This window comes from Tamandua tetradactyla, chromosome 13 (genome assembly GCF_023851605.1).
Source record: "Tamandua tetradactyla isolate mTamTet1 chromosome 13, mTamTet1.pri, whole genome shotgun sequence".
NCBI lineage: Eukaryota > Metazoa > Chordata > Mammalia > Pilosa > Myrmecophagidae > Tamandua > Tamandua tetradactyla.
In genome coordinates, this window is record NC_135339.1 from 75,681,193 (window position 1) to 75,707,138 (window position 25,946).

Genomic DNA, 25,946 nt, shown 5'->3' on the forward strand with positions numbered 1-25,946 from the left:
CTTAAAATAGTGGTTCCCAAATTTGAGAACTTTAAGGACACTTGAGAATGTTTAGGAACCAGTTTGAACAGCACTTAATGCTATTATTTTAGGCTACTAGTTACTATTGGTAACCACTGTAAGTCAACACGTTGTTACTCCACATTCAGTGAAGTGATTATTCAGGTGACCCAGAATATACTTTTTTTTTTATTACATTGAAATTAAAACAACACTTTAAAAAATGTTTATCTAGAACAGAACCACTGCCCCCCATGAGCCTATAGATTCCAAATTTAAGGAAAACTACCTAGATACATCTAAAATGTTTTGGTGTCTTCAAGCAAGCTTTTCATGGAAGGAATTGCTTATGTCCATATTTTAAAGTAAAAATATTGAAGAAAAGGATATATTGAAAGGAATATATATATATATATATTCACTGTAATGCTCACTTATCTACTAAAGCTGTGGTTTTATTGGTTATGTTGTGGCAATTTTAGCTATCTAACAAAAAGTTAGTTTTTCCTTAATTTTTTGATAAAGTCTTAACACAATAACTTCTTTGATATAGGTTATTTGTTATTTCTCCAGCTTGTGCCAGCATTTATGGTGTCCTTTTATACATGTGAGATCAAAAACCCTGTATGGGGGTAAGATATAAAATAGAGATTATGAGGTTTGGGATTGTTCAGAAAAATCCATCTTCTCACAATGTAACAAGTAGTACTGTTATTGAAAGAATTCCATTTACTGTTATCTAGAATACTTCTTTCAAAAACTGCTTACCTGGTTAAGTATGCTGTATTTCAAGTTCTGAAAACTAGATACAATTAGCTACTTTTGTAAGGTTGATTTTGGGGAAAAATGAACAAACTGCCCCCAGGCTGCCTGTACCACACATTTTATATTAAAAAAAAGTTTTGTGTGTCAGAATTGGATCCACAGTATCCATGTGATAAACTTCAGCATGGTGGTACCATTAAAAAAAAAAAAAAAAAGACCTGAAGTCCTTTGATGGCCAGATATACACTCAGCAGGTCTAAGAATGGCCATTCCTGCTAACCTGTTTATTTTAAAGAGTTGTTGGGTGACTGTGCATAAAGCGCACCTAGTACCGCAGTGTTAGTGACAGCAACTCTGCTGTGGATGAATAAACAACCCTTCCTGGAAACCCTTGGCCTGTGCAAGTGTAAAAGGCACAACCCCTCCAGGTTTTTGTTTCCTCATCTGGTACAAAGGAATCCTTCCTCCTTCCCCCCCATGAGGGCATTGGATAGGTGGGAGGCAAATAAATTGCTTCCTTGGTTGTCACTGCCACTGCAGGAGGTCAAGGCTGGGTTGATGTTATCTTCAGTCAGAGTCATTGTGACAATGGTCTAAAGTCTGGCAGGATTTTTTTAATTTGTTTGCTTTCATGTTTCAGCACTAGACAGCTGGCACAACAAGAGCTATTCTGCGCCAAGCCATAAGAAGAAGGAAAGCCCAGAAATTCCCCCCCGGGAATGGCGTGTCTTCCATTTCAACTTGGGGCAACAGTAAAGTCTGCCCAAATGTAGTAGTTTGCAAACTTCCTGTTGGTTCAGATTCAAACAGAGCTTGTACTTAATCCTCACCCTGGCAGCCAGAATTCAGAGTGTGCAGGGGTGAGTTCAGGGGATCCAGAGACTGGGCACTTTCCCGAGAACTGAACCAGCAACTGCCTCGCCTCCTGTAAGTACTGTTTGCTGTGAGTAGGTTGGGTTCTCAAGGTTGTGGTGACCTGGAAGCTTAACTGAACAAAATCGCTACTATGGGCTTTTTCTCCATAAGGTTCTTACTCAAGCTGTACAGTCAGAGGGAAATAAGACCTCGGCATATCACACTCATCAAATCCCAAAGGGCATTCCAATGAGGGGTTAGGTGACAACTGTAAAGGAGATTAAAGGGCTAAATCCGAAAGGTTTTGTTTGTTTGGGTTTTTTTTTTTTTTTTTTTGGTGGGGAGGAGGGTAATGATGGCAAGAAATGTGAGCAGAAGTATGAAAAGATTTCATTCTTCTTCTTAAATAGGAGAAAGAGTAAAGTGGTTAAGACACCGACTCTCAGGTCAGGCTGCCTAGGTTAGAATTGTGATTCTGCTTCTTTTTATATATGTGATCAAAGGCAAATTGGCTTAATCTCTCTAGTAACAGCTGTACTGTATCACTGCAAAAATGGTATAAGCTTTTTGGTATGGTTATGAGGATCAAATGAAATTTCATATATGTATATGAAATATGTATATATAACCCATTATATGTATATAAGGAGCTGTATATATGTGTATTTACACACATTAAATATATATATTTATTAGAATATATAAATTTCTTTGCTTAGAAATGTGTAGAATGTATTAAGACCTCAATAAATGTTAGTCATTATTAAACAATCATAGATATCTGAGCTGGAAAGGATTTCACAACTAGCATTTATAATTAAGCACCTATTCTATACTGAACGCTCTTTGCCAGATTATCTAAATTGATGCTCATAGAAATCCTATAAGATTGGTAATATTACCACCTCCATTTCACAGTTATGAAGAAATGGAGGTTCAGAGAGGAATTGCAGCATGCCCAAGGGCATACAGCTCAGAAATGATGGGCATGAAATTTAAACCCAAAACCCAGAGTTTACGCTTTTAACCCATTACACCCTTCCAGCCTTGCCTATCTCATTTTATGATGGCTCTAGAGAAGAGTGGTGCGTGGTCCCTACATCAGACATCACAGACACTGGGAGGCCAGGGATGTCTCCCAGAGCACAGGCTTCCATCCACACCATTCAGGGAGCGTGACTGTGGTTACAAGTGTCTGTGAGTGTCCCTGCAGTGTGTCCTGCAGGTCTCCGCCAGGGGAATAGGCACAAGCCTGGTGTGCAAGTTGCTCTTCCTCTCTCAAGTGCAGCTTTTCATTTGTAAAACAAGCTTTCCAGTAGGACAGTTTTGAGGCGCAAAAGAGATTAGGCGTGTGAACACATTTTATAAACTATAAAATCTTTACAAATATTAGTATTTTATCAAGAAAAAAGTGCTTTTTTGGCTTTTGAACAAAGAGCAGCTAAAAATAGTTTGCAGTAAACACGCTGCTTTTAGAATATATCACCCTGCCTAACTCTCTCCTGCAGGCCTCCATCTGATTCCTGAGCTCTGTCATTCACCAGTTTTTAGGCCGCCTGGGAGGGCTGGGCAGGTTCCAGGTGGGTGGATGGAAGGAAGCGTGATGGGCTGACAACCTCTGGTTCCCAATTCTACTTTAGGCAATGAAATCCCCCAAATTGGAAAGAATTACATGGATATGATACAAAATCTTAGGTGTCGATTTGTTTTAATTGTCCATGCTTTATGGGGAGTGGGCAAGGTTTTAGGTCGGTTATGGTTATTTTCCCTGCGCAGAATTGCTCTTCGGATGAACAAAGGGTATCGGCCTCAGTGGCCGGGAGCTTTTCCCAGGCATTATGGCTCCTGGCACACTGCTGAGCTTGCCCGGTCGAGAGCTAAGGGCACCAGTTCTTCCACCATACGTCTTAAAACACCCCAGAAAGTTTTCGACTTGCTCAAATAACCATAGTACCTATTACACAGGGATACCCCACCAGGGAAGACCTTTCTCTAAGCCAGGAAGGTGTGATTTCAAGGTCCAGGAAAGACCCCACTGGTCTGCAGCGATCTCCCTCATACTCCAGACAAACCACTAAAATGATCCTTTGGGAACTTGTGGTCTTAATCTTAAGATTTTGATCACTGTTTTAAAAAGATATAGGATTTCAGGGCAGTGCGATGGTGGCTCAGTGGCAGAATTCTTACCTGCTGTGCCAGGGACCTGGGTTCGATTCCTGGTGACTGCCCACGCAGAAAAAAAAAAAAAGATGATACAGGATTACGAAAAATGGGCTTCACCAACTATAACAGATGAACCACAGGAAGGCAGCACATTACTAATAGAGTGTATTATGGGAATCCTGTGTTTTATGCATGATTGTTCTGTCAAGCCAGAACTTCTCTAATAATAATTTTATAAAAATGTGTGGGCTGCCTCTCCAGCAGTATTTAGCAGGGGGATAAAAGAAGATGTAGGATTAAGAGAAGAAATAGTACACTGGTGTGAGTCATTTACACCTCAGGAGGAATGGGTGAGTTTAGGTTGAAGAAAGGGAGAAATCAAAAGGGAAGAAATCATGTCGTGAATTCAGGAGAGGGAAGGGCCCTTTAGCTTCTCCCCATTTCATCTCTGGCTGTTCTGGCACCTCTCTGCTCAATGCTCTCTTCTCTTTTTAAAAAAAAAAAAAAATTTTAATATTTTTATTGAGAAATCTTCACACACACAGAGTCCATACATGGTGTATAATCAATGACTCACAATATCATCACTTAAGTGATCATCATCATGGTTATTTCTAGAATATTTGCATCACTCCAGAAAAAGAAATAAAAAGAAAAAGGAAAAAAACTCATACATCCCATGCCCTTCACCCCTCCTTCTCACTGACCACTAATATTTCAATCCACCCAATTTTTTACCTTTTATTCACCCTCCCCCCTTATTTATTTTTTATCCCTTATTTTCCTTCTCTTTTGAGAGTTCTACCTGTTCATGGTAAAGATTGGCCATCAGCACACTCCTGGTTTAAAAGATCTTACTCTCGCTGCTCTCCTTTCCCCTGTGGGATGGCCCTGCCTTTAGAGCCTGGTGTAGGTGGTGGGGAGGCAGCAGATATGGCCCAGGAAAGGACTGCACCTCTCAGGGCTGGTTTCATTGTGTCCGCTTCAGCCTCCAGAGCCCAGTGGCCTTGAGAACAGTCCCACTCTGGTGGCTGAGGCATTTGAAGAACATGGTATGCCCTGTAACATGGTATGCCCTCTCACATTATCCACTGGAGAAAGAGTGCACTTGGCATGGAGAAAGCTTTATCTTGTGCTTCCTCTTGGCCAGAAAAGCTTTCTCGGCTGCACTTGATCCACGGCATCCTGGCCTCTGCCCCGTTCTTATCTCTCCTCCTGGGCATTCCATTGCCGCGGGCTCTCAAGTCAGTGCCATTTATGAAGCAGGAACAGAGAAAGCCCAACGGAGGTTGCTTCTTCAGTCAGCTTTGCAACACCCCCATAGAACTGCCCACTTGGTGAGCAGGAGCAGCTTGCACGCCTCCTTGTTACTATGACTACCGGTCTCAAGGCAAGAAGGAAAACATTAAAGGAGTGGAATCAGTGAGGCTGAGAACCCATCTCACCAGCATTCCTGAGTACAGTCTTGAAACTTGAATATTTAGTAACTAATCAGTGAAGCCATTGTTTAGGAACTAATGTTTAACTTTTCTCTTTGACAGTTGAAAACAGACAGCCATAATGGAACCCAAACCTCTGAAGAGTCCAGGTACTCAAGGGGCATAACCACGGAAGGAAAAATGTCAAACAGTTCCCATCAAGCTAACCAGAATACAGATGATGGTTTTAGTGGAGATATCAGATGGCATTCTGAACAATGATTCTTGGTGTGGAGAATGTGGCTGAGGCTATAGGGTTTCATTGATTATTTTGTAAGAGCTCACCTACCTAGAAAAGTAACTTGGAGATGGTACTAAGAAACTATGGCCTAGCCAAGGTTAGGAAACATTTCCTTGATTTACATGAAATTTGCACTTGGAGAAACTATCTAAATTGTTATCAGGAGTTATTATGAGAGTGGCTCAAATTCAAACACTCTTGCTTATATCTGCATAGCTCATGGTAGGTGAGAGTGGTTAGAAGAGTCAGAGTCTAGGATAAAGTAACTTCGAAATTGAGTTATTCAATTTAGCTAAAAAAATACTTACGAAGTCTCCATTATAAGTAAGTCGCTGTGCTACATAGTACATGGTAAACATAGATGAATAAGTAAGAGTCATTCTCAAAGACTCCTGATGGGAAGTTAAGATAAACACAACAAATATCTGTGTTGGGAAATTAAGATGAACATATACAATCAGGCTGTGATGTGAAACATGAAACAGGTACAACATACTATGGGAGATAAAAAAAGCATACAAGTAGTTGTGGGAATCTAGAAAGGTTATATGGAGAAGGAATTTAGATAGACCCTAAATGTTGTGTCGGGTTTTAAGAGAGACTGGAAAGGAGCGCATCTCAACGAAGGGAATGGCTTGAACAAAAGCAATGAGGTGAGCTAGAAGCAGGATGTGTCAGAGGAGAACGTAGGTATAAGGTAAGATGGGGAAAGCAGGGGACAAGGCTGCAGAAAGGTAGTGTCACGTTGTGCCAGATGTTGAACTCCCTATGCGGGGCCATCCTTGAAGCATTTTGAGCATGGAGGTAGCATGGTTTAATTTGTATTTTAGATTGGTCAAATTTGCTTTTAAGTGGTTTTATTGTTGTATAATTGACATATGACAAATTAAACCTTTTTAAAGTGTAAAGTTCGATAAGTTTTGACATACATACACACCTGAAAAACTACTATCACAATCAAGTGAACATATCCATTCCTCCCTAAAGTTTTCTTGTGCCTCTTTGTAATCCCTCTCTCCAGCTTCCAACCCTGCTCCCCTTGTTATGCTTTCTGTCACTATAAAATCACCTACATTTACTTTTACATAAATGGAATTACACAGTATGCACTCTTTTTGTGTACTAGTTTCTTTTACTTGACATAATTATTTCAAGATTCACACACTTGGTAGTGTATGTCAATAGTTTGTTTCTTTCATTGCTGACTAGTATTTCGTTAAACTAATGTTCCATTATATGGCTGTTGATTCATTCACCTGTTGATAAATACCTAGGTGGCTTCCAGCCTTTACCCATTACAAATAAAACTGCTATGAACATTTGTGTACAAATCTTTGTAGGAGCATATATTCCTTTACCCGGGGGTAAAAAGTCTAGGTCATGTGATAGGAGTATATTTAACATTTCTTAAACATTGGTTTGTTTGGCTTTTAAGGGCTTTATTGGAATATAATTGACATATTTAATGTCTACAATTTGATAAATTTTGGCATATGTATGTACCCATAAAACCATCACCAAAATCAAGATGATAAGCATCTCTGTCATCCCCACAAGTTTTCATGTTTTCCCCTTTCTCCCATCCTCTCTGTAACCACACTTCCCTAGATAACCACTGATCTGCTTTCTGTCTCTATTGATCAGTTTGTGTTTTCTAGAATTTTATATAAACAGAATCACACAGTGGGTACTCTTTTTGTCTAGCTTCTTTCATTCAGCCCAATTATTGTGAAATTCATCCACATTGTTATATGTATCAATAATTCATTTCTTTTGTTACTGAGCAATAATTATTCTATGGATTATCACAATTTGCTGATCCAATAAAGGAGATAAACTAGACATACTATAATACTGTATAGAGAGAACCTTATGAAGGTCTAGAATTAAAGCAGTGGTGGTAGAAACAGAGAGGTGAGGATGGATCCAGAAAGTATTAGGGAAGTAAAATGGACAAGGCTTGGTGACTTATTTGACACGAGGGTTAGGAAGGGAGGAATGAATGGTCTCTAAGTGGTCTAGGTAGGGAGGTTGGATAAATGTCGGTTTCACCAAGTGATATAGTGCATCTTGGAGGAGGGGTAGAGAGGAAATTAGTTCAGTTTTCTTCATGTGCACCTGAGGAACTTATGAGACATCTGGGTAGAGATGTTAGGGATAAAAACCACTATACAAGAATGAAAATTTGAGATAGGAACAAGAGAGGCTGAAGAGTTCTTCCTGAGGAAGGCTGGGCCCTCTACTAATGGATGGGGTAGGGGTTTGGGGAAACTATAAGTATTCAAAAAAGTCCTTGTGGGAATCCATATAAACAAGGAATGAACAGAAGATTGTGCAGCAATTGCTAGGGCCAGTTGAGCTCAGGGAGCAAAATTTTATAGTGGAGACAACCAGACTGATGTTGTGCCTTTCTCCTTCAATGCTCAGAAGCCAAGGTAGGGGCAGAGAAAGCAGGCAGTGGGTGTTCAGTATGACTGAGGGCGAAAAAGTGGTAAAAGGAAAAGGTCAAAATAGTAGGAGATATTTGGGGGCTTGTGGTAAGGGACCTTTTGAATCTAGACTAGAAGTAAGACAAGTGAAGCCAGGAAAAGCCTAAGAGACTAGGAAAATTGGGACAGGTCAAGGGCAGAGATACAGATCAAAAGTGCTTTTACGAAGAGTAAAGGCAGAGAAGAGGTGAAAAGACTGGAGCCTGGAGAGAATCTCAGGATCTGGAGGAGAGTTTCTTTAGTGATGACAGTGAAGGTGTAAGTCTGCCCCTCTGTTCAAATGGAGTCAGTGTTGCGATGAGCAAGGGACTATATGACCACGATGTCAAAAGGATCATCATCAAAAATGAGTGCTGAAACCCTACAGAAGGATGATCTCAAAAGAATAGGAGAGTGAAGCTATTGTATAGGTAACAAAGTCATTGAGCAAGGTGGAAGCACATTGAGCAAGGTGGAAATGAGTAGAAGTAACTTCATCATCAGCTAAGATTGCTCCTCTGAGCTTCAGATGTCACCTCTTAAATGTCCAATAGGCATCACAAGCTTTGTATGTCCAAAATGAAGCCCTAAATTTCCTCCACCCTTTACCCTCATCTATTCCTTCCCTAGTTGTCTCTTTCTCAATAAATGGCATTATCATCTACCCGATTGCTCAATTCAGGAAGGGCATTATCCTTCAATCTTCCTCATTCCCTTCCAATTCATGCCCCACTCAAGTCCAGTCACTCAGAATGTCCTGTTATGTCTCAATGTGTGTTGAACACCCACTTCTTTTCATGTCCCCTATTTCAAGCCTCCACCATTTAGCCTGGACTACTGCCATTGCCTCTGCAATCCATTCCCTACCAGAAATCTGGGATCATGTCATGACCATGCATAAAATCCTATAAGATTTTTTTCACTGTTATTTTTACTTTTCACTTTCTATCATATACGAAAGCAGATAGAACACTAGCATGAACCCCAGTGTACCATCTCTCATATTCAATGATCAACCTAAGGCCAACCTTGTTTCATCTACCCCAACCCATTTCTGCCCCCTCACATTATTTTGAAGCAAGTCCTAGACATCATATCATTTCATTGGAAAATATGTATCATTTATAACAAAAGTATTAAACTGCTTTTTAAAAGCATAAGCACAATACCGTGTTTGAAAACGATGTGATAATTTATTAACATAATCAAATGTCCAGTGTTCAAATTTACAATTGTCTCATGAATGTTATAGCATTTTTGCAGTTTGTTTGAACAGGATCCATTAAGGTTTGCACATAATGAAAAGCTGGTGTCTCAACTCTCCTTTTAACATATAGATTTCCCATCTATCTATCTGTCTATCTATCTATCTATCTATCTATCTACTGTCTATAATTATATATCTATCTCCCTCTCTCTCTATCCATGTACCTATTTATTTGTAGAGCGTTTTATTTGTAGAAGAATGCAAAATTTATTTGTAGAAGAAATGGGGTCATTTTTCCTGTAGAGTTGTCCACAGCCTGGATTCTGCTAATTGCATCCATGGGGTGCTATTTAGCGTATTTCTCTCTCCTCTATATTTCCTGGATTTGGAGGTTTGATGAGGTTGGTCCAACACTTTTGGCAAGGCTGATTCATAAGTGATCATGTCCACTGCTTTTAAAATAAAATCCAAACTCTACCCTGGCCGGCCAGGCCCTGCAAGGACTGCCTTCAGCCACACCTTACTCTGCATTTCTCTTTTCCTGGCTCTTTATTTCCCAGCTGCTCAGGGGTCCTGTTCTCTTCCTGGAGTATACCAAATCCTTCCAAATCCTACTGCTGGGTCTTATCTTTGCTTGTTCCTCTGCCTCCCCAGCTTGTCACACACTTGGCTCATTCTCCTTCTCTTTGAGGTTTTTCCTGATCCCTCTATCAAGAGTGACCGCCCTGGTTTCTCTATCTCATCACCCAGTATATGTTCTCCAATGTACGTATCACACTGCAGGTATCTTCCTTGTTTATTTTCTTATATACTGCTCACCTGCCACACACGATTGGCAACCCCATGCAGACAGCACTTACAAGCAGTCACCAGGTGGTATGAAAATATCTCATCATTAGATTTCTCCAGTAGCTCATTTCTAGGCCAAGAGCCGTACTATAGAGAAAAACTTCAGTGGTAATGACAATTGGTGTCCACAAGGCCAGAGTTTATTTTCTGTATTAATACATCTGAGTTTGCCTTTATGTGGCATTGAGAAAGACAAAATATTTTTGAGCTTCATATACTTGAACTGTTAAATTGGCTGCATATTTGATTGCTTCACAAGCTCAGATTACTATGGCCTAATTATCCACTGAATTATTTCTTCATTATGAGGTTCAGGGGAAACAGTGCGATCTGGGTGAACAAATACCGCCAGAGCTTTTGTACCTGGGAACTGATAGCCAATCATGAATACCAGGGACCTTTGGAAGTTTCAATACTGGGCTACATGTTTACAGACACTTACTTTATTCAAGATTCTGCTAAATTACCAGAATGTCACCTAAGACTTCTAAACCAAAGTTTTTACAACCCATCTATGTCGATTAAACCCTCTAACTTAATACCACCAAGAAATGTTCATGTTACAGGCAGATAAAGACCTATTTATTCTGCAAGTGACAAAAGCTAAAGTTTCCTCTATTTAATAATGATAGCTAATGTTCATTGAGCCCCTCTGTATGTCAGGCCTAGTACTAAATGAACTCCTTCAGCCCTTACCACAAACTGATGAAGTCAGTGTTACCTTTCCCATTTTACAGATGCAGAAACTGAGGCAAATGATTTAAGGTGTTCCATAAATACGCGTTCAGCAAATAAATAAATAAAGGTGCTGGGAACTGAAGCTGTAGTCACACATTAGCATTTTCCCTATATTACTTCCTTTTGTGCTCCTTCCTTGTTTCTGTTTTTGTTTGCTCTTCTTTTGACTGACAAGATTGCTACAGAGGGAGTAGAGGGAGGGGAAGGCAGGACAACTGCCTAAGACTTACTGGATACTATCGTAATGGCCTGAAAGCTATAGTCTTTAATCCTGATTCTGTTTTCTCTTTATAAGGAAGCTCAAATTCTTTAGTAAAGGCAGTGTTTCCCCAGACCAATTATAAAAAAACCTACAGCTTGGATGTCAAAGTAAAAACAAGTTCTTTTTGGTTGTTGCTGTTTATTTTTATTTTTATTTTTTTGGTTGTTTTTTTAATGGATAATTTTTCTTTGATCAGCAATGTATTTTCCTAAGTAATGAAAGGAGTACATATTTCTCGTAGATATTTTGGAAAATATAGCCAAAACCTAAACCCCCTGCATTTACAGAGAAGCAGTTCATATTTTGGAATTTCTAACCACTACCTTTGCCGTCTCATTTTCAATAGCAGGTGGTTTTGCTTTTGTTTATTAAGCCAAAGGCAATGAAGAGTTATCGTACTCCTGTAGCTGATTATAAAACGGGAAGTGAGACTTGCTCTTATTTAAAGAGCCAACGCTGTGCTCCAAAAGCAGAGCGCCCAAAGGAGCATGAGCTAAATTAAGGTGCTCTTCTAAATATCATTTGAAAGAAAGCTCTGCCTGGAGATGAATAAGAATCACACACTTGGTTCTTTGTCTTCTTGTGCTATTATAGCTGTATCGTTTTTTTCCCCAGGTGTTCTTTTCCATAACTGAATAATTTGAAAACCTTTCCAGAGATAAACATGTTTTCCAAATCATCCAGTACTTTTCAGAAATTTCCTGGGAGCAAACTGAGTCCTGTACATTTTCTTTTATTAGGCAAACAACTTGCATTTTATTATGGAAATGAAGTCTGCAAACAAGATTACTTTATTAAATCACCACCCCCGCAGCTTTTCTTCTCCGCGGTAAGTATTCACTACTATTTAACAAGCCTCCCACAACCCTCATGAACATTTTTCCTTTTTCTTCCCTCTGGGATTTAACTGAAATGCACAACCTTTTCATATTTCAGGCCTCTTGGAAAAAGCGGCTTTTCATCTTGTCAAAGAGTGGGGAAAAAAGTTTTACTCTTTCCTATTACAAAGACTGTCATCACCGAGGGTTCATTGAAATTGACCAGTGCGTATCCAAGCAAGATAACTTTCCTAACAAATGCTAACAAGTCAAATACAAATCAGTTGAATGCAAATTGCAATTTAAATCATTGACTAAAGAAATCAAAAGCATCAAACTTATTGCAATATTTGTTACTTAAAGGAGCTAAAAGAGTGAGCAGTTTGAATAAAATACAGCTAAATACTTATTTCATATTGTATCTTATGGTTGATAAATCTTTACTTAATAAGCATTCAATTAAGAAGGGCTTGTTCACCTAATTTGTTTTCAATTTTTTAACTAAACAGTGTGGGCTGGAAACAGCAGGTGAAATTATCATTTCCAAAAGCCAACATGGATTTATTTTATTTAGATTTTTTTTCCTCTTCTCTTTATGAAACTATGAATTTTTTAAAAATGGGAAATGATGATAATTTGTGGCATCAAGTATCCAACTAAAGTAGAAATTTTTGAATTAAATTTCAGGCTGAGCCCAGTATTTTTAATCAGAATTGAACCACATCAAACTCATTTCCTAGGACTTTTGAATAATCTTCACAATGGTGATAAGCAGATTTAACATTTCATTCCGTTTGAATCTTAATATACAACATTAGTCTGTTTTCTTCCTAATTTTGTGTCTAGATCTGTATAAGACTTTCTCTGTATCTAATAGAAATTCCAGTGTAGAAGTTGGCATAAGTTGCAGCAAGAAAATGCAGTCTGTGCAGAGGATGTTTAGATGCCACCCTGAAGAGGTAATGTCGATCAGAACCACCAACCGAGATTACGTTCTCATTGGCCATGACAGGTGAGTAGTAAGATAACCCAGAGCATCTCTTGTGTGCAGAAAGAAGAAAAAATTAGACCAATAAACATGCTCTGCCTGAGAAGGCATGGGCACAAACCTTGGGCGCCATCTCAGCGGTCTCACTTTTTTGTTAAAATACCTTGAAAAGTCACCATCATCCCAGATGCAGTCCATATAAAAGAACCTAATACACAAAGATCTCTACAAGCTACGTGTATTAGGGAGGGATGATGTCCAACCCAGGAGTCTTCAGTTTTTAAAGAGGGGCTCCTGGTGCTAGCGGAAGTGCCTCGTGGATTCTTTACAGATATTTGCTGCTTGAGGGAGAGGCTAAGGTGCAGGGAGGAGGCTGTGTTGAAGCCAAGGTATGGAAAACCTTGATCTGATTCAGATTGAGCCCAAAACAAAAAGCTTTCTTTTAAATTGTTGAGTGAGTCAGTGGAAATGAAGATGTGATGTATAAAAATGTGGCTCTAACCCATTCTTCACAAATGCATTACTGAAGGGGAGGCCCACCTGGATAGCTACACAAAAATGGCCCTGACAGCTTTGGGGGTGTTTAAGAACACAAAAGAAATCAGTGTCAAAGCCCAAAGTCTCAAACTGTGTGATTACTATTATTATTTTCTACTTTTATTTCCATTTCTTTGAGCTTTCCTCCCAGAGGTGGCATGAGGGTTAATTCTAGTGTGTGAGTTGGGGAGCAGGTAGGTCATTTAAACTACTCAGTAAAAAAAAAAAAATCCTTATTTCCCTGATACCTGCTCCCACCGTCTGTTCCCACCTTAATAAAAGAACCCTTCTCTGGTTCAAAAGGAGCACAGGCATTCTGGTTGCCACATGCCGGCTGAAAGTTTATTCCTGTCAACAGGGAGAAGATTAAAAACTGGGTCTCCTTCATGTCATCGTTTTGCCAAGATATAAAAGCGCCACATCAGAATACAGAGGTGACTCTAATATCGTTAGTAAAATTACAGGGGCACCTGAACACAGCTCTCTTTCACAAAGAAATAATGGTAGCTTCCCGCCCAGCCCCCCACTTAGCAACTGGCATTAATAGAAGGAACAAATAAGTGAGAAAATGTACATCCCTGTTATTTTTATAATTAACAATAGAAAAAAATACTTTTGTGGTGTATGAAAGGGCTAAAATACAGACCCTTTAGATTTTCATTATTGTGGTGGGGGAGTGAAAGTGAACTGTAGCGGTTTTTCAATTGTAACTGAAACTGGAGTATTTTCCTCATTGTTATCCAAGGTACATAACAGCTTCCTTTTGAATGACTAAGTCTAGGGTGATTTCTAATAAAAGTATTTTTTAATCTGTCTTGCTTTTTCAACATAATGTCTCCTTAACATGTTAATAGCTCAAAGTATTATTAGTTTTACTTTAGTCTTGCTTCATAAGGGCCTTTGCTAGTTTACATAAGCCCTTTCTTAGGACAGACCTATATTATAACTGGAATTTTGGTCTTTAGATACCATTTTGACATGTTTTCTAGGTTGTCCTGTGCTTACAACAAAAGAAAAGTCAAGGAGAAGGGGGAAGCGAAGCATGTCTACAAGTAGACTCAAATAACTGGAGCCAAGGGGATGGGTGCCGAGGGAGATACACTTGAAGGGATAGGTTGAGAGAAAACTTCGATGGCTCAGAAGGCCAGGGAGAGAGTCTGCAAGTGTCTGGGAACAGGAGAGAGACAAGATCAGCACTTGTCTTCGTGAGAAAATGCTGGCCTGGCCGGCAGCTTCTCACTATAAGATATATCTGCCCTTCAGTATAGATGTCAGATAACAATGGAGAGAGACTGGGGGCAGGACACCCAGCGGGGAGGCTGTTGTTTCATGCCAGACAAGAGATCAACCGTGCCCTGGTCACACTATTCCTTTCTCATAAGCAGAAGAACCTCTTGTCCAGCGGTAAAAGGCCCGCTTCTGATCCCAGCCCTCTCCTTGCTCCTTCTGGTCCGTTGGAGTTCGTCAGAAACAGTCTTCCAAATATGGTAAGCAGAGTCACCTCCTTCTCCCTCTCAGGACACTATTCCTGAGGGTCAACTAGCACTTCAGAAATCTTACTAATTGGCAGTTAATTTTGACACCATAACCACCTTCCTCAAAGCCTAGTCCACTATATGATTCATGTTCAGCCTTCATTTTCATTCTACATTTAGTCTGTACCCCAACCACAGATGAGCCTTACTGCTAACCCTGCCTCCCCCTAAATGGCTCTTCTCATTCTGGGTATGCTGGGCTAAAAGCTCCCAGCTAAGCTGAAGCCTTCCTGGCAGTCTTTTCCTTCCTTTCACACACAGGGCATAGATGACCCTTTGTAAAAAGATTTTCAAAATATCAATTGATTTCCTGCCATACCATGTATACTCCTCAGAACAAAGCAGACATTCTTATTCATTTCCTTCATTTACCCTGATCAGTCTTGCTTCTCTGTAATATTTCAATTTCATTTCTAATGAAATCCACTTGGGGGAATAAAATAGGATACATCTACCCCTCAAAACTGATCTGTAATTGTACCCTCCGCTGTTTTGGATTTGCTGTATTCCCGTCTTTGGAAAGTATTAATAAACAGGCTGAGTGCTTTTTTCTTCCAGCCTAGATATGGTTTCATCCCTTTGAGACTAACCATTGACTTTTCCCTCTTCCTGTGTACCAAGAACATCTTAATGTGGCATAATCTCCGATTTTACCTAGTTCATAGCTCTCCAACTATTTTAAAAGCTTTTTGTAGAAAATCAAATTCACTGGGCCAAACACCTCATCTTGTGTTTGGCCCAGATCTAATTATTCATTTAACGAGTTAGAAAAGGTGGTATGACAAAGGATTGGAGATGCTAACCCTTTCCAGCCAATGCCTCCACCCTTCCACTCCTGATACCCCTCCCTGCCAGAGCGAACACTGTTGGTTGTCTTGTCTTTTCAGATCCATTGATTTCTTTTTTTTGCATGGTCAGGCACCAGGAATCAGAACCCGGATCTCGGGCATGGCAGGCGAGAAGTCTGCCACTGAGCCACCATGGCCCGCCCAAGATCCAATGATTTTTAACCAGCTCAAGCTGAGAGTACCATTTGCCTTGCTGAGTTTTGCTGTTGTTCTTGTTGGAATTAAGTGGGAACCTTTCTTCACTCCCAACTCAAGATGATCTGGCCCCGTGAGCTCAGAGATAAAAAAAATGCACCAACTTAAATACACCCATTTCTTAAAAATCACCTGGTTTCAGGGACTTCCTAGAGAACATTCAGGGTCTTTAAAAAAGGCGCTGTTTTGTTTTTTTTTAAAACAGCACTGTTCTTGGAAGAATTAAATTGTACTTATAACAATTTTCCTGCCATGCAAAAGCAACTACTTTAATAGAATACCTTGTATCTGTAAGGGGTGGGGGTGGGCAGTAATTGGTTAAACCTAGATTACCTTGAAACCTCTAATTCATACCATCACATGATTAACTCTACCAAATTGCATTGCCATGGAAACAAAAGAAGTATGTGAGCAGAAGACAAAAGAGGAATATTGAGCAGGAAGAGGAAAGGTGCACTGCCCTGACTCTGCGCTAATTACCTCCTCAGATGGCACTGGATGATAATTGGAAAAAGATGGGGGAATACTCCATGGCAGAGCTTAGTGTCTTTGTTTACTACCCCCACAGGGAACTGCTTGTTCTGAGTTAAAGCTCCCAATAGCAGAGAGAAACCTGAACTTGTGCTTTTATTTTTATGGCATCAGTGGTAACCAGGGCTGAGGAGGCAAGTTCAAGTTATGTAGGCTTTTGGATGTAACCTTGGAAGAACCTCTGATCATCCCAACCCTACTAATCTATTATGGCCTTTCCAGAAAGCACGTGGTTTAATTCCATCTTTTGCAAAGAAAAAGAAAAGCGTTGATTCTGTCATCTCTTTTTTTCAGCACTTATTGGAAAGAAGTTCTCCAGAATTCAAGGAGGGTCATCTTCCAGATGACTTCTCGTCAGAGACCACACAAGTAACAGAAGAAGAGAGTTACTATATTAGTCCCCGAAGTATTCTCTTGGAGGTAACCCCTTCCACCCATCAAGTATACATTCCTTCAACAAATGTTTTCTGAGTCCCTGCCACATACTATTCCCAAGACACGAGGCTGGGTTTAGTAGGAACACAGAGGTAATCAGACACAGATGATGTGTTCATGGTGAGAGTGCATGAGGGACAGGGGGAATCAGCTGCCAGAGAAGACCAGAGAAGGTTCCATGGAAGAGATGATATGTGACTTTATTTGTAGGATGGGTCGAATTTGAACTCGGAGAATTGAGGGAAGGCATTCTGGGCAGAAAGAACAATATGGGCAAAGGTCTTTGGGTGATACATTTTGTGGTGTATATCAGTCTGCTGATCAGCTGGAAGCCTTTACCGACTGCTTTCTGCGTGCTACATGCCATGCTGGTGCAATAACGAACCTGATGTCGCTCCTACCCTCCAAGTCCACAGTTGTACAGTTACCACATGAATAATGCTACACAAAGCCATGGTCAAAGTGATCAGGGAAAGCTTCAGAGAAAAAATGGGATGTTATATGTATATGGTAAATAGTTCAGTTGGCCTGGAACCTAGAGGAAGTGAGTGGCAATACTGGAAAATGAAACAGGAAAAAGAGCCAGATAATAATGGGCCTTGAATGCTAAATTGACTTAATTTTGCAAGTAGCACAGAGGCAGTGATGGCTTCTGAACTGGGAAATGTCAATACATGGATTATCTTCCAGTAATATTAATCTAGCAGCTACATTTGAGTCAGACTGTACAGAGAAGTGGGAGATAGGAAGAACGAATTGAGGGGGAGGCCCCTGCAGCATCTCCGAAATTGGGGATTTTCTATAAGATGTAACATGTGTGCACACAAAAGGAGTGTTCCAGGGTCAAATAAGATCTGGAAACATCAGGTTAAACTAAGTTAAACAAGCTTCTTAACTGCAAAATTCACAGAACCTTTAGTATGCAGCAATCCATTATAAATAACCACAATACACAGTATTCCCTGAGCTCATTTGACCACAGGACTTTTCTTTCAATTATATTAAAAATCTTTTTCACACCAGTGTTCCCTGGGACAAAATGATAGCAACTAGTCTTTTTGATAGTCCAACCAATTAATTCAGTGTATATTAAACATCAATTATATGACTGTCCTTTGCTGGGTACTTTGTGGGATGCAAAGCTAAAAGACAAAAAATAATAATAATAATTAAAGACCAACTGTGCAATAGAAGTTCAGATAAGAGAGAGCTCAGCAGTGACTGAGCTGATCAGAGGAGATTGTGGGACATCAGCCAGACCTAAACAGCTCCATAAGCAGACGAGGAAAGGGGCATTCCAGGTGAAGGAAGCAGCATGCACATGGGGCCTAGATTAGCAGCTTGTAGGGGAATTAGAGAGAGGACTGACTTGACTGGAGGAAGGATTCCAAATGTGGGTAACGATGAATTTTTTATGGAAGGTAAGAGGAAGTTGTTGAGGGTTTCTGAGCAATCACTGCCCCATTTTCTTAGTTCTGAGGGGCTAGTTGGGAATGCAACTCGGGCTACAATGAGCTTAGCAGCCTGAGGCCAGATTTGCATCACATCTGAGCCTTTGACCCAGCCAAGGGATATGATTTTGCAGTAGACGTAATTGGGGAAAGGGTTCATGTCATTAGATCCCTAGTGATGAGACAGAAAGGTAAATAGCCATTTAGTCCAATAGAAAACTTGTATCAGGAACTTGGGGATCCAGAAGGAAATGGACACTGGGATTGCCATAAGTTTTGTAGGGATCAGTAGGTAAGGTTGGTCAAATTGTTCATCCAATGGAGGATGTACTTACTAGTTCAGAGTCCAGGGTCACTGTGTAAGAAGCAGTGAATGGAGTAAGAAGGTATTTGGCTTATTGGTCAGCTGCATCCTTAACTCTATTCCTCTTGTGTATAGCTGGATAATATTATTGCTTCCACTGAGTCTGACGAATCCATTGAACCTGGTAGCCCAGACCAGGTCTCCGAGAGAAATGAGTGTCATTACATGACAATGAAATCCTGGTAAGTAAAGCTGCCTTTTAAAAAATTGATTTTAGGGAGTCTAATGTTATAGAACAATTACTGCCAATTCACTTAAGTATTTGATACAGTAATACAAAATATTACCAAAGACCAAGTTCAGTACAAAATTCATTGATGTCAAAACAAGAAAAACTGGCCATGGCTTCTCTATCCATTAGAAAGCCATTAGTAATATGCTCAGCCCATTTTTCTGCCTCCTGGGGAAGGTATTTTCCATTTTATGTTTGTGTCTCTCACACTCTCACTCTGTCCTCCGAACCCTACTGCTATAGAGGGTTATTTTGATTTCATATCCATTTTTAGAAGGAAAGTTTATTGGATTTGATTCTAGCTGTGTGATTCCGATGGCTGGACATACTTCAAAAGACCTTGTCAATTTTCACATGGCTGTTAGTTACTTAATTCTTTTTCACACAGCAAGAAGTTCTAAGTGAGAGTGCTAAAAGAGTTTTTAATTTCCTATTCCTAGTGTTTTCAAAGAGCCATCCCACCCATCTGCTGACAGCAAAGAGGAATCCCAGACCCTTCCAGAGATGCAAGATGTGGGTCTTCACCTACAAGAACAAGACTCAGGAAGTGACTCATGTCTTTTACCTGCCAGTATGGAAGCAAAGACAATGAATGAGAAAAGGGGGTCAGCCTCACTAACTGTCGTGCAGTTGTCTATATTAATCAAGTAAAGTTCTCATTTTTCAAAACTTAGGGGCCCTAAGAGCAAAGCAGGCTTCCTGTTTTACTCAGTGTTCCCATCTTAAAGCAGTTCCTAAAAATCTCCAAGTCAGCCAAGGATATGACCAGCCTCTCCCCTTCACTGTACTGTGACCAAGGACAGTGAACATCTCAAGCTGAAGGGAAAGAGGTTCCCTGGGCTGGGGGTGGCATTTTCCATTTTTAAACTTCTCCCTTGGCTCCATCTTTCAGGTCCTGCCTTTGGACCCAAACTGACTTGAGTAGCACATCATGTAGCTTTTAACATTAGCATAAGTATGGACCTGAAAGTCTCCTGAGGTTTGGTTATAGACTACAAAGGGAGATTTAGGTTTTAAGTGATGCCAAGAGAGAGCAGTTGATGAGCTCATTCTCCATTTTAACTCCTCTCGGTGTCGTCTTCTATGTAATCATTTCCAGAAGTGGAATGTGCAGGCTGACCTGATGTGAACAGTTATATAATCAATTGAGTCTATTTTGGGCTCTCTTGCCTTTGTCTATCATCCACTACCACATCCCGAAGCAGGGAAGGGCTTGATGAGCACTTTTCAGTCGCTTAAATTTATATTTTTTCCCAAATGTTTTGGCCAGTCTCAGAAGTAAGAGGCCAAAAGTCTGCTCAGAAAGTGCAGTTCTGAGTCAGGGCCAGTTGCCTGATACGACTTTTACAAATGTCTTATCTCATAGTAACATCCCTGATGAAGGCCAAGTGGAAAAACTGGATATGTTCCTTTCGCCTTCTGACATCATAAATTATCTTGCTCTCACAGAAGCCGCGGGACGGATATGGTAGGTCAGAGATTTCAGCGCCGTTGATTACAAATGGGGTTGAAAGATGTGAAGGGGACTGTTATATCCTGAAACACTGTAACTCAAGACTGACTCGGGGGAGGGGCGCTTGGACCATTGTGTTGCTGTTATCGCAAAGGGTCTTCAATTGAGATTAGCAAAAATAAGGGTATTGTTGGGTGGGATGGCCAGCTAGGAGGTGGGTGGGTAAGTCCAAAAGTCCAACACACAGCAAATTTCTGATTTCTAAAAGGTGAGGGGAAGTGGAAAAGAAGTACAATATGGTCCAAGGAAATCATTCACAATCATTGCACAATGAGTGTTTGATGAATGAATGAAGTCAGTGAAGTCAACAAGAACCCAAGCTCTAAAAGCAAAAGGCATATCGATTTCCAGAAACCAGCTAAACCCTGCTGGTCAGGGACTCAGACACTAAAGACTGTGTGGCAGAGAATTTTCTTAAAGTAATCATTTTTTTTATCCTACATTCTTTTACATATTTTGCAATTCATTTTAGTGGAATATTACATTTCTTTATGGGATGAAAGCCCTTTTATGTAAAGTAAATGCTACACACCCCCTATCTTCTAAGTTCCAAGAAGACAAGGGACCACAACTTTCATTTTTCCGTATTTCCTGCATTCTAAGGCTCATTACGTATGCAGTTGAATTTTTGTAAACTTCTCTGTGCTTGAACTTGCTCATTCATTAATTCATTTATTTATTCATCAAATATTCACTGTGTAATCATTGTTTACTGACTTCCAACCAGCACTTATTGAGCACCTTCTGTTTCCTTGGAGCTATGGGATTATGAAGATATAAATAAAAGGAAAAAAAAAGTACCACACTTGAAGGGTCTCATAACCTGGTGACAAAGATGACCAAATAAACAAGGAAACATAAAATGCATAATATTTAAAATTACTATACATGAGGTGCCCACACAGTGCAATAGAAGTTCAGGGGCAGGAAAGATTAATTCCAGCAGAGGCAGTGGAATGTAGGAGGGCTCTGTAAAGGTGGTAGGATGTAAGCTGGACTTTGGAGGAAGAGTCAGGCTCCCATAGTAATGACAGAGGAAAGAATATTCCAAACAGAAAAAAAGGAGGTAGTCTTCTGATGTGGTGCAACACAGAAGTTTCTCAAGAAACTGGTGATAGCAGCACCGGTGGGATAGTCTAAAGAGGGACCCCTACAGCCCATCCATGTCCTGCCTTTCCATGAATGCTGTCACACTTGTTCTGGGGGCTGGGTTCCATTGCAGTGTGGCTCATTGGAAAGGCCCCCCACGCCTTGGATGCTTATTTCACCACGGAGATCATCTTTTGGCCATGAATGACCTGAGGCCCGAGAGCCTGGAGGAGTTCTCCTTGTTTCTCAGCCGATCCATCCAGAAGGAGGTGAGTCCTGCTGACCAGCCTGGCCATCACAAGACAGTGCCAGGAGGGACAAGATCAAGGTCTTGTCTTGTCCCTCAGCACACCCTGAATGCAAGTGAGACTCTTCTTTCCTCAGTCACCAAGTGTAAATAGCAGAATGTTATTTTAGGACTCTTTTGAAATTCTTTCCTATAAAGTAGTGTTTGGAAAGCGCACTGTCTAGAAGACAGAACATCTGGATTCAGGACTTCACAAGTAGCATGATGGGGACAAAAAAGAGCTTGCAGTGGAATAAGAGAGGCTCGGGATTTGAATTCCAGTGGCGTCAATCAATGAGTGCATCAGTTTTCTCTTCTGTAAAATTAGGAATGATGATCATAACTCATAAACGGTTGGAGAATTAAATGAGAGACTATGTGTAACGTGCTCAAATGTGACTGGCACATACTAGGTGCCTGATACAGTGGTTATTTTTACTTCTGCTACAGCTGACCAAAGGATGTAGGACAAGTTATCCTTTGTAAGCCTCTATTTCCTCATCTCTGAAATTGAAATAGCTTTACTTTCCTTAAAGAGTTATTGTAATAATTAAACAAAATATGTGGGTATGTACTAAGTATGTGTATTTTTAACAGGCTCACCATATCGCCCACCTAATCCACATATTGTTGGTTCCTTTCCTGTTCTACTTTTATTTACAGCCATTTGACCTTGGGAAAATTACTTCTCTGGGCTTCAGTTTCTTCTCCCTAAAGTGAAAGGGTACTTCTTAGACTACCGGGGCAGGGAGAGAGAGGAAAAGAAGGGGACAGTAAGCTGAGGCTTCAACTAGAGCAGTCCACACTTACCATTTATTTCTTTTATGTGTTGGGCTTTCCCCATCAGCTTTCCTGGAATAAACAGTTCCTTCACCTAAAATTTCCAAAAAACATTGTACTAATGATCTCCTAGATTTTTTCCGGCTCTGGGAGTTGGTGATTATATATGTCTTATCTCTAATGTATTACATGATAACCTTGTTGGTTAGATAAATTGTACTAGTCCTGTTATCTAAACAGGGAAATTCAAAGAAGATGAGGATTATATATCTTAGGTATAAACATATACCTAAGATATATAACTAGTTAGTGGCAGACAAAGGACTAAACTTGTATCACTCATTGATTCATTCAATTACCATTTATTAAACATCTACTGTTTGCAGGAGTCTGCTGAGTTCTAGAGCTACAAAAAATGACCTCAGCCTGAGCTTAAGGAGCTCACAGATTAGTGGGTGTCAAAGGCATGTTCTGAACTAGTTACAGTACAGTTTGTGCTCTGCAATATGAAGAAAGAGTCATGGGAGCATGGAGGAAGAATGCAGTAAATCTGTGCGGCGGAGACCAGAAAGGTGTCTCAGAGGTGTTTGACTTGGGTTTTGAAGACTGGGTAGGAGTTTGGGTGGTGGAAAAGAGGTGGCCTTCAGGAACCCAGTTCTACAATCTGGTAATTCTAATATATTTCCTCTGTCAAAGACCCATACCTGATGCCAAATGTTCTTTTACAATAGTCTGAACCCTTCCGAAGTTACCAGACAGTACTCTGATCCAAATGTCTTGGTCTTGGCTCAGAAGCCAGGAAAAGGAATTTTGCCTGGTAGCACATGCAGGATCTGAGCGTGGGTGTTGCTGACTCCAGTTTATCAGGACTGACTTTCCAGACTCTGGAGCGCTTGCATGGGAAGGGGATGACAGCTTTTCTCTCGTGCACATTCTTCTGCTCACTCTCTTTCTACTTGATAACTTCTACATGCTATTTAGAAACATAGGTTAAGTGGGTTTCCGTCAATATGATTATCTGAAAGATTCAGAAATCCCCACCTTCCCACCCCCACCTTCCCTAGTTGTGCGTGTGTGTGTGTGTGTATTTTTGTAATGATAAAATGGATCTGTAGCTCTTCAAATTCCAATCCAAATTCAAATATTTTGTTCCTGGAAGGAAAACATATGTAGGAAGAAAGGGAGCTATGGAATCAAAGGAGCAGCCACCAGTGACCCCTAACGTTTAGCTCTTTTCCTTCCTGCCAAGCTACAGTTGAAAGATATGGGATGGAATAGAGACAGTGAGGAGAAAGAATGTGAGATTTTAAAAGGAGGGTGAGAAGGTGTGTGAGGTAGAGGAAGGAGATGCTAGAATGCAGGAGAAGCATATCAAACTTGAATTCTAACCCCCTCTCCATTTTGCCTGTGGCTGGTCCTGCCTAGTGGTCTCATTTTGACCTTTCTAGTTTCAAGAGGCCCATTTAATTCTTAGTGCACCTGGGCTCCTCTGGTCTCCATCAGTACTCACTGAAATCTAAAGGTTCAGGCCAGTGAATGCCCAATATAAAAATCCATCTTCCACCCGAATACATAAGGCATGACTGGTTCTTCTGGCCCAGTTATTCTAGTTCATCAAAGGGTTTTCTTCTAAAAAGAGGTTCAAGGAGTGTGAATGAGAACAGACTGAGAGCAAACACTCCTAAGGTCCAATCCTAGTCATTTAATTTCGTCTCCTTTGTGTTTTAGAAACTGAAACTCACCATCGGCCGGATCCCAAATTCAGATACATTCCACTCTATAGCTTGTGCGTGCCCCTTAACATACCAGAGAGTTGCACCTTTTCACCTGGATAAATCTGGGCTGCAGAGGGCGCTGAAGAGAAGTCCAGCCGTTCGAAGGGGCCAGGAGAAGGGAACCGAACAGTAGCATGCTCTAGGCCCCCGACACTGGAGCAAGGTTGGAACCCTGGACCCTGAGCTGGGCTCTGTCCCTCAGTGCTGGGTGATTCGACACAAGTCAGCACACCTTCCTGAGTTTCCACTTCTGCATCCCCTCTCTGACTTGCATCCAGAATGCTGAGAGTGTTGAGAGAGCTGATGGCTATGAAACACTGCAAATATGAGGTCTTATTATCTCAGACTTCATCCAAACACCACAAACTCAGACTGATTGGTCGAGTCATCTGACGTGTACTGTGTGTTCTGCTGAGGTCATGGCCCACACAATCCCTTTTTGTTAGGGAACGTACAGTTGGAAGTACTCATTCCAGGAAGTCAAGAATCCCAAGAGAGATGTGATACCTTCTCACCCTTTCCAAACACCATCCCCTTATTCCAGAATGCTGACACAGTGGCCTCCTGGATTCAGTAATTATCTTGTTTTCTTAAATACCCAGTAAACGTTTTGGAAGTCGAGGCAGTTTTAGGTCATCCCTAGCAAAGATATGCTTGTTCTCTAAGTAATGAGAGAACTACTTAGCACTGCTGTGTATTTGATTAACTAATTGATCCTGGAGGACTAAAAACAATCAAATCTCTTCTGATAAATAGGAAAACTAAGACAGAGTGCTAAAGCACTAACCAAATCTGGGAATGTTAGAGCAAAAGCAGAGTTCAAAAATCATATTTTGCCATGTCATTTTGCATGAAAAGAAATTAAGTCCCCAAAAGATAAATGTTATGCTTTCATTGTGGCTCCAAGTCTTATACCTATTTAGTAGCAGAACCAAGAATCTAAAACCAGCTCTTGAGACACAAATGTCCTGACCTCACTTTATATTGAATTTAGATTTGAAAAGAACTTCAGCACTTAGAAGAAACATTCAAATACAGTTGGTTTTCTATTAGCCAGATTGTTCAGAAAGTATTAAAATGTTTAATTTATGTGCCCTATTTGGCTCTATGTTTCTACTTCTAGAAATTTATCCTTCAGAAATACACAAGTAGGCAAAGATGCCTATAAAAAAAATGTTCACTCTAACACTGTAGCATTGTTCATAACAATAAATAATCCTAAGGATTGCTTAAGTAAATCATGATAACTTCATATAATTGAACACTCTGCAGATGTTCAAAAAGCATACACAGTTATGGAAAGATATTTGTAATATATTAAAAGTGACAAAGCAAGCTGGGTATAGTAGCTATAACCTTGTGCCATCTTTGTAAAAATAAATTGCTAGTATTTGTGTTTATGTCTATGTATATGAAATTTCTCCAACCCTAATTAGGGCGAGAAATACCTACCTCCTAGGTGGCTGTGACATTTAAATGGATGATCTATTTACAACACTTAGCATAATGCCTGGTACCTAGGAAGCACTCAATAAATGTTAAA

The 25,946-nt window shown here is 40.3% G+C and overlaps 1 protein-coding gene across 3 annotated transcripts; it reads left to right on the forward strand.

The window, feature by feature from the left end:
- The first annotated feature begins 835 nt into the window (after window positions 1–835).
- Window positions 836–25,946, forward strand: PLEKHS1 (pleckstrin homology domain containing S1). 3 transcript variants are annotated; one of them, XM_077126085.1, is made up of 13 exons: window positions 836–1,692; window positions 5,325–5,371; window positions 11,767–11,855; window positions 11,963–12,069; window positions 12,722–12,856; window positions 13,728–13,803; window positions 14,755–14,856; window positions 16,773–16,898; window positions 18,804–18,910; window positions 19,401–19,607; window positions 20,327–20,428; window positions 21,696–21,831; window positions 24,357–25,946. In XM_077126085.1, exons 2-13 carry the CDS (start codon window positions 5,344–5,346, stop codon window positions 24,534–24,536), a joined length of 1,395 nt encoding a protein of 464 aa, XP_076982200.1. In that variant the 5' UTR covers window positions 836–1,692; window positions 5,325–5,343; the 3' UTR covers window positions 24,537–25,946. The 3 variants fall into 3 exon arrangements, with proteins under 3 accessions (XP_076982200.1, XP_076982201.1, XP_076982198.1); XM_077126086.1 differs by lacking the exon at window positions 836–1,692 and having other exon boundaries at window positions 2,950–5,371; XM_077126083.1 differs by lacking the exons at window positions 836–1,692; window positions 5,325–5,371 and having other exon boundaries at window positions 11,422–11,855.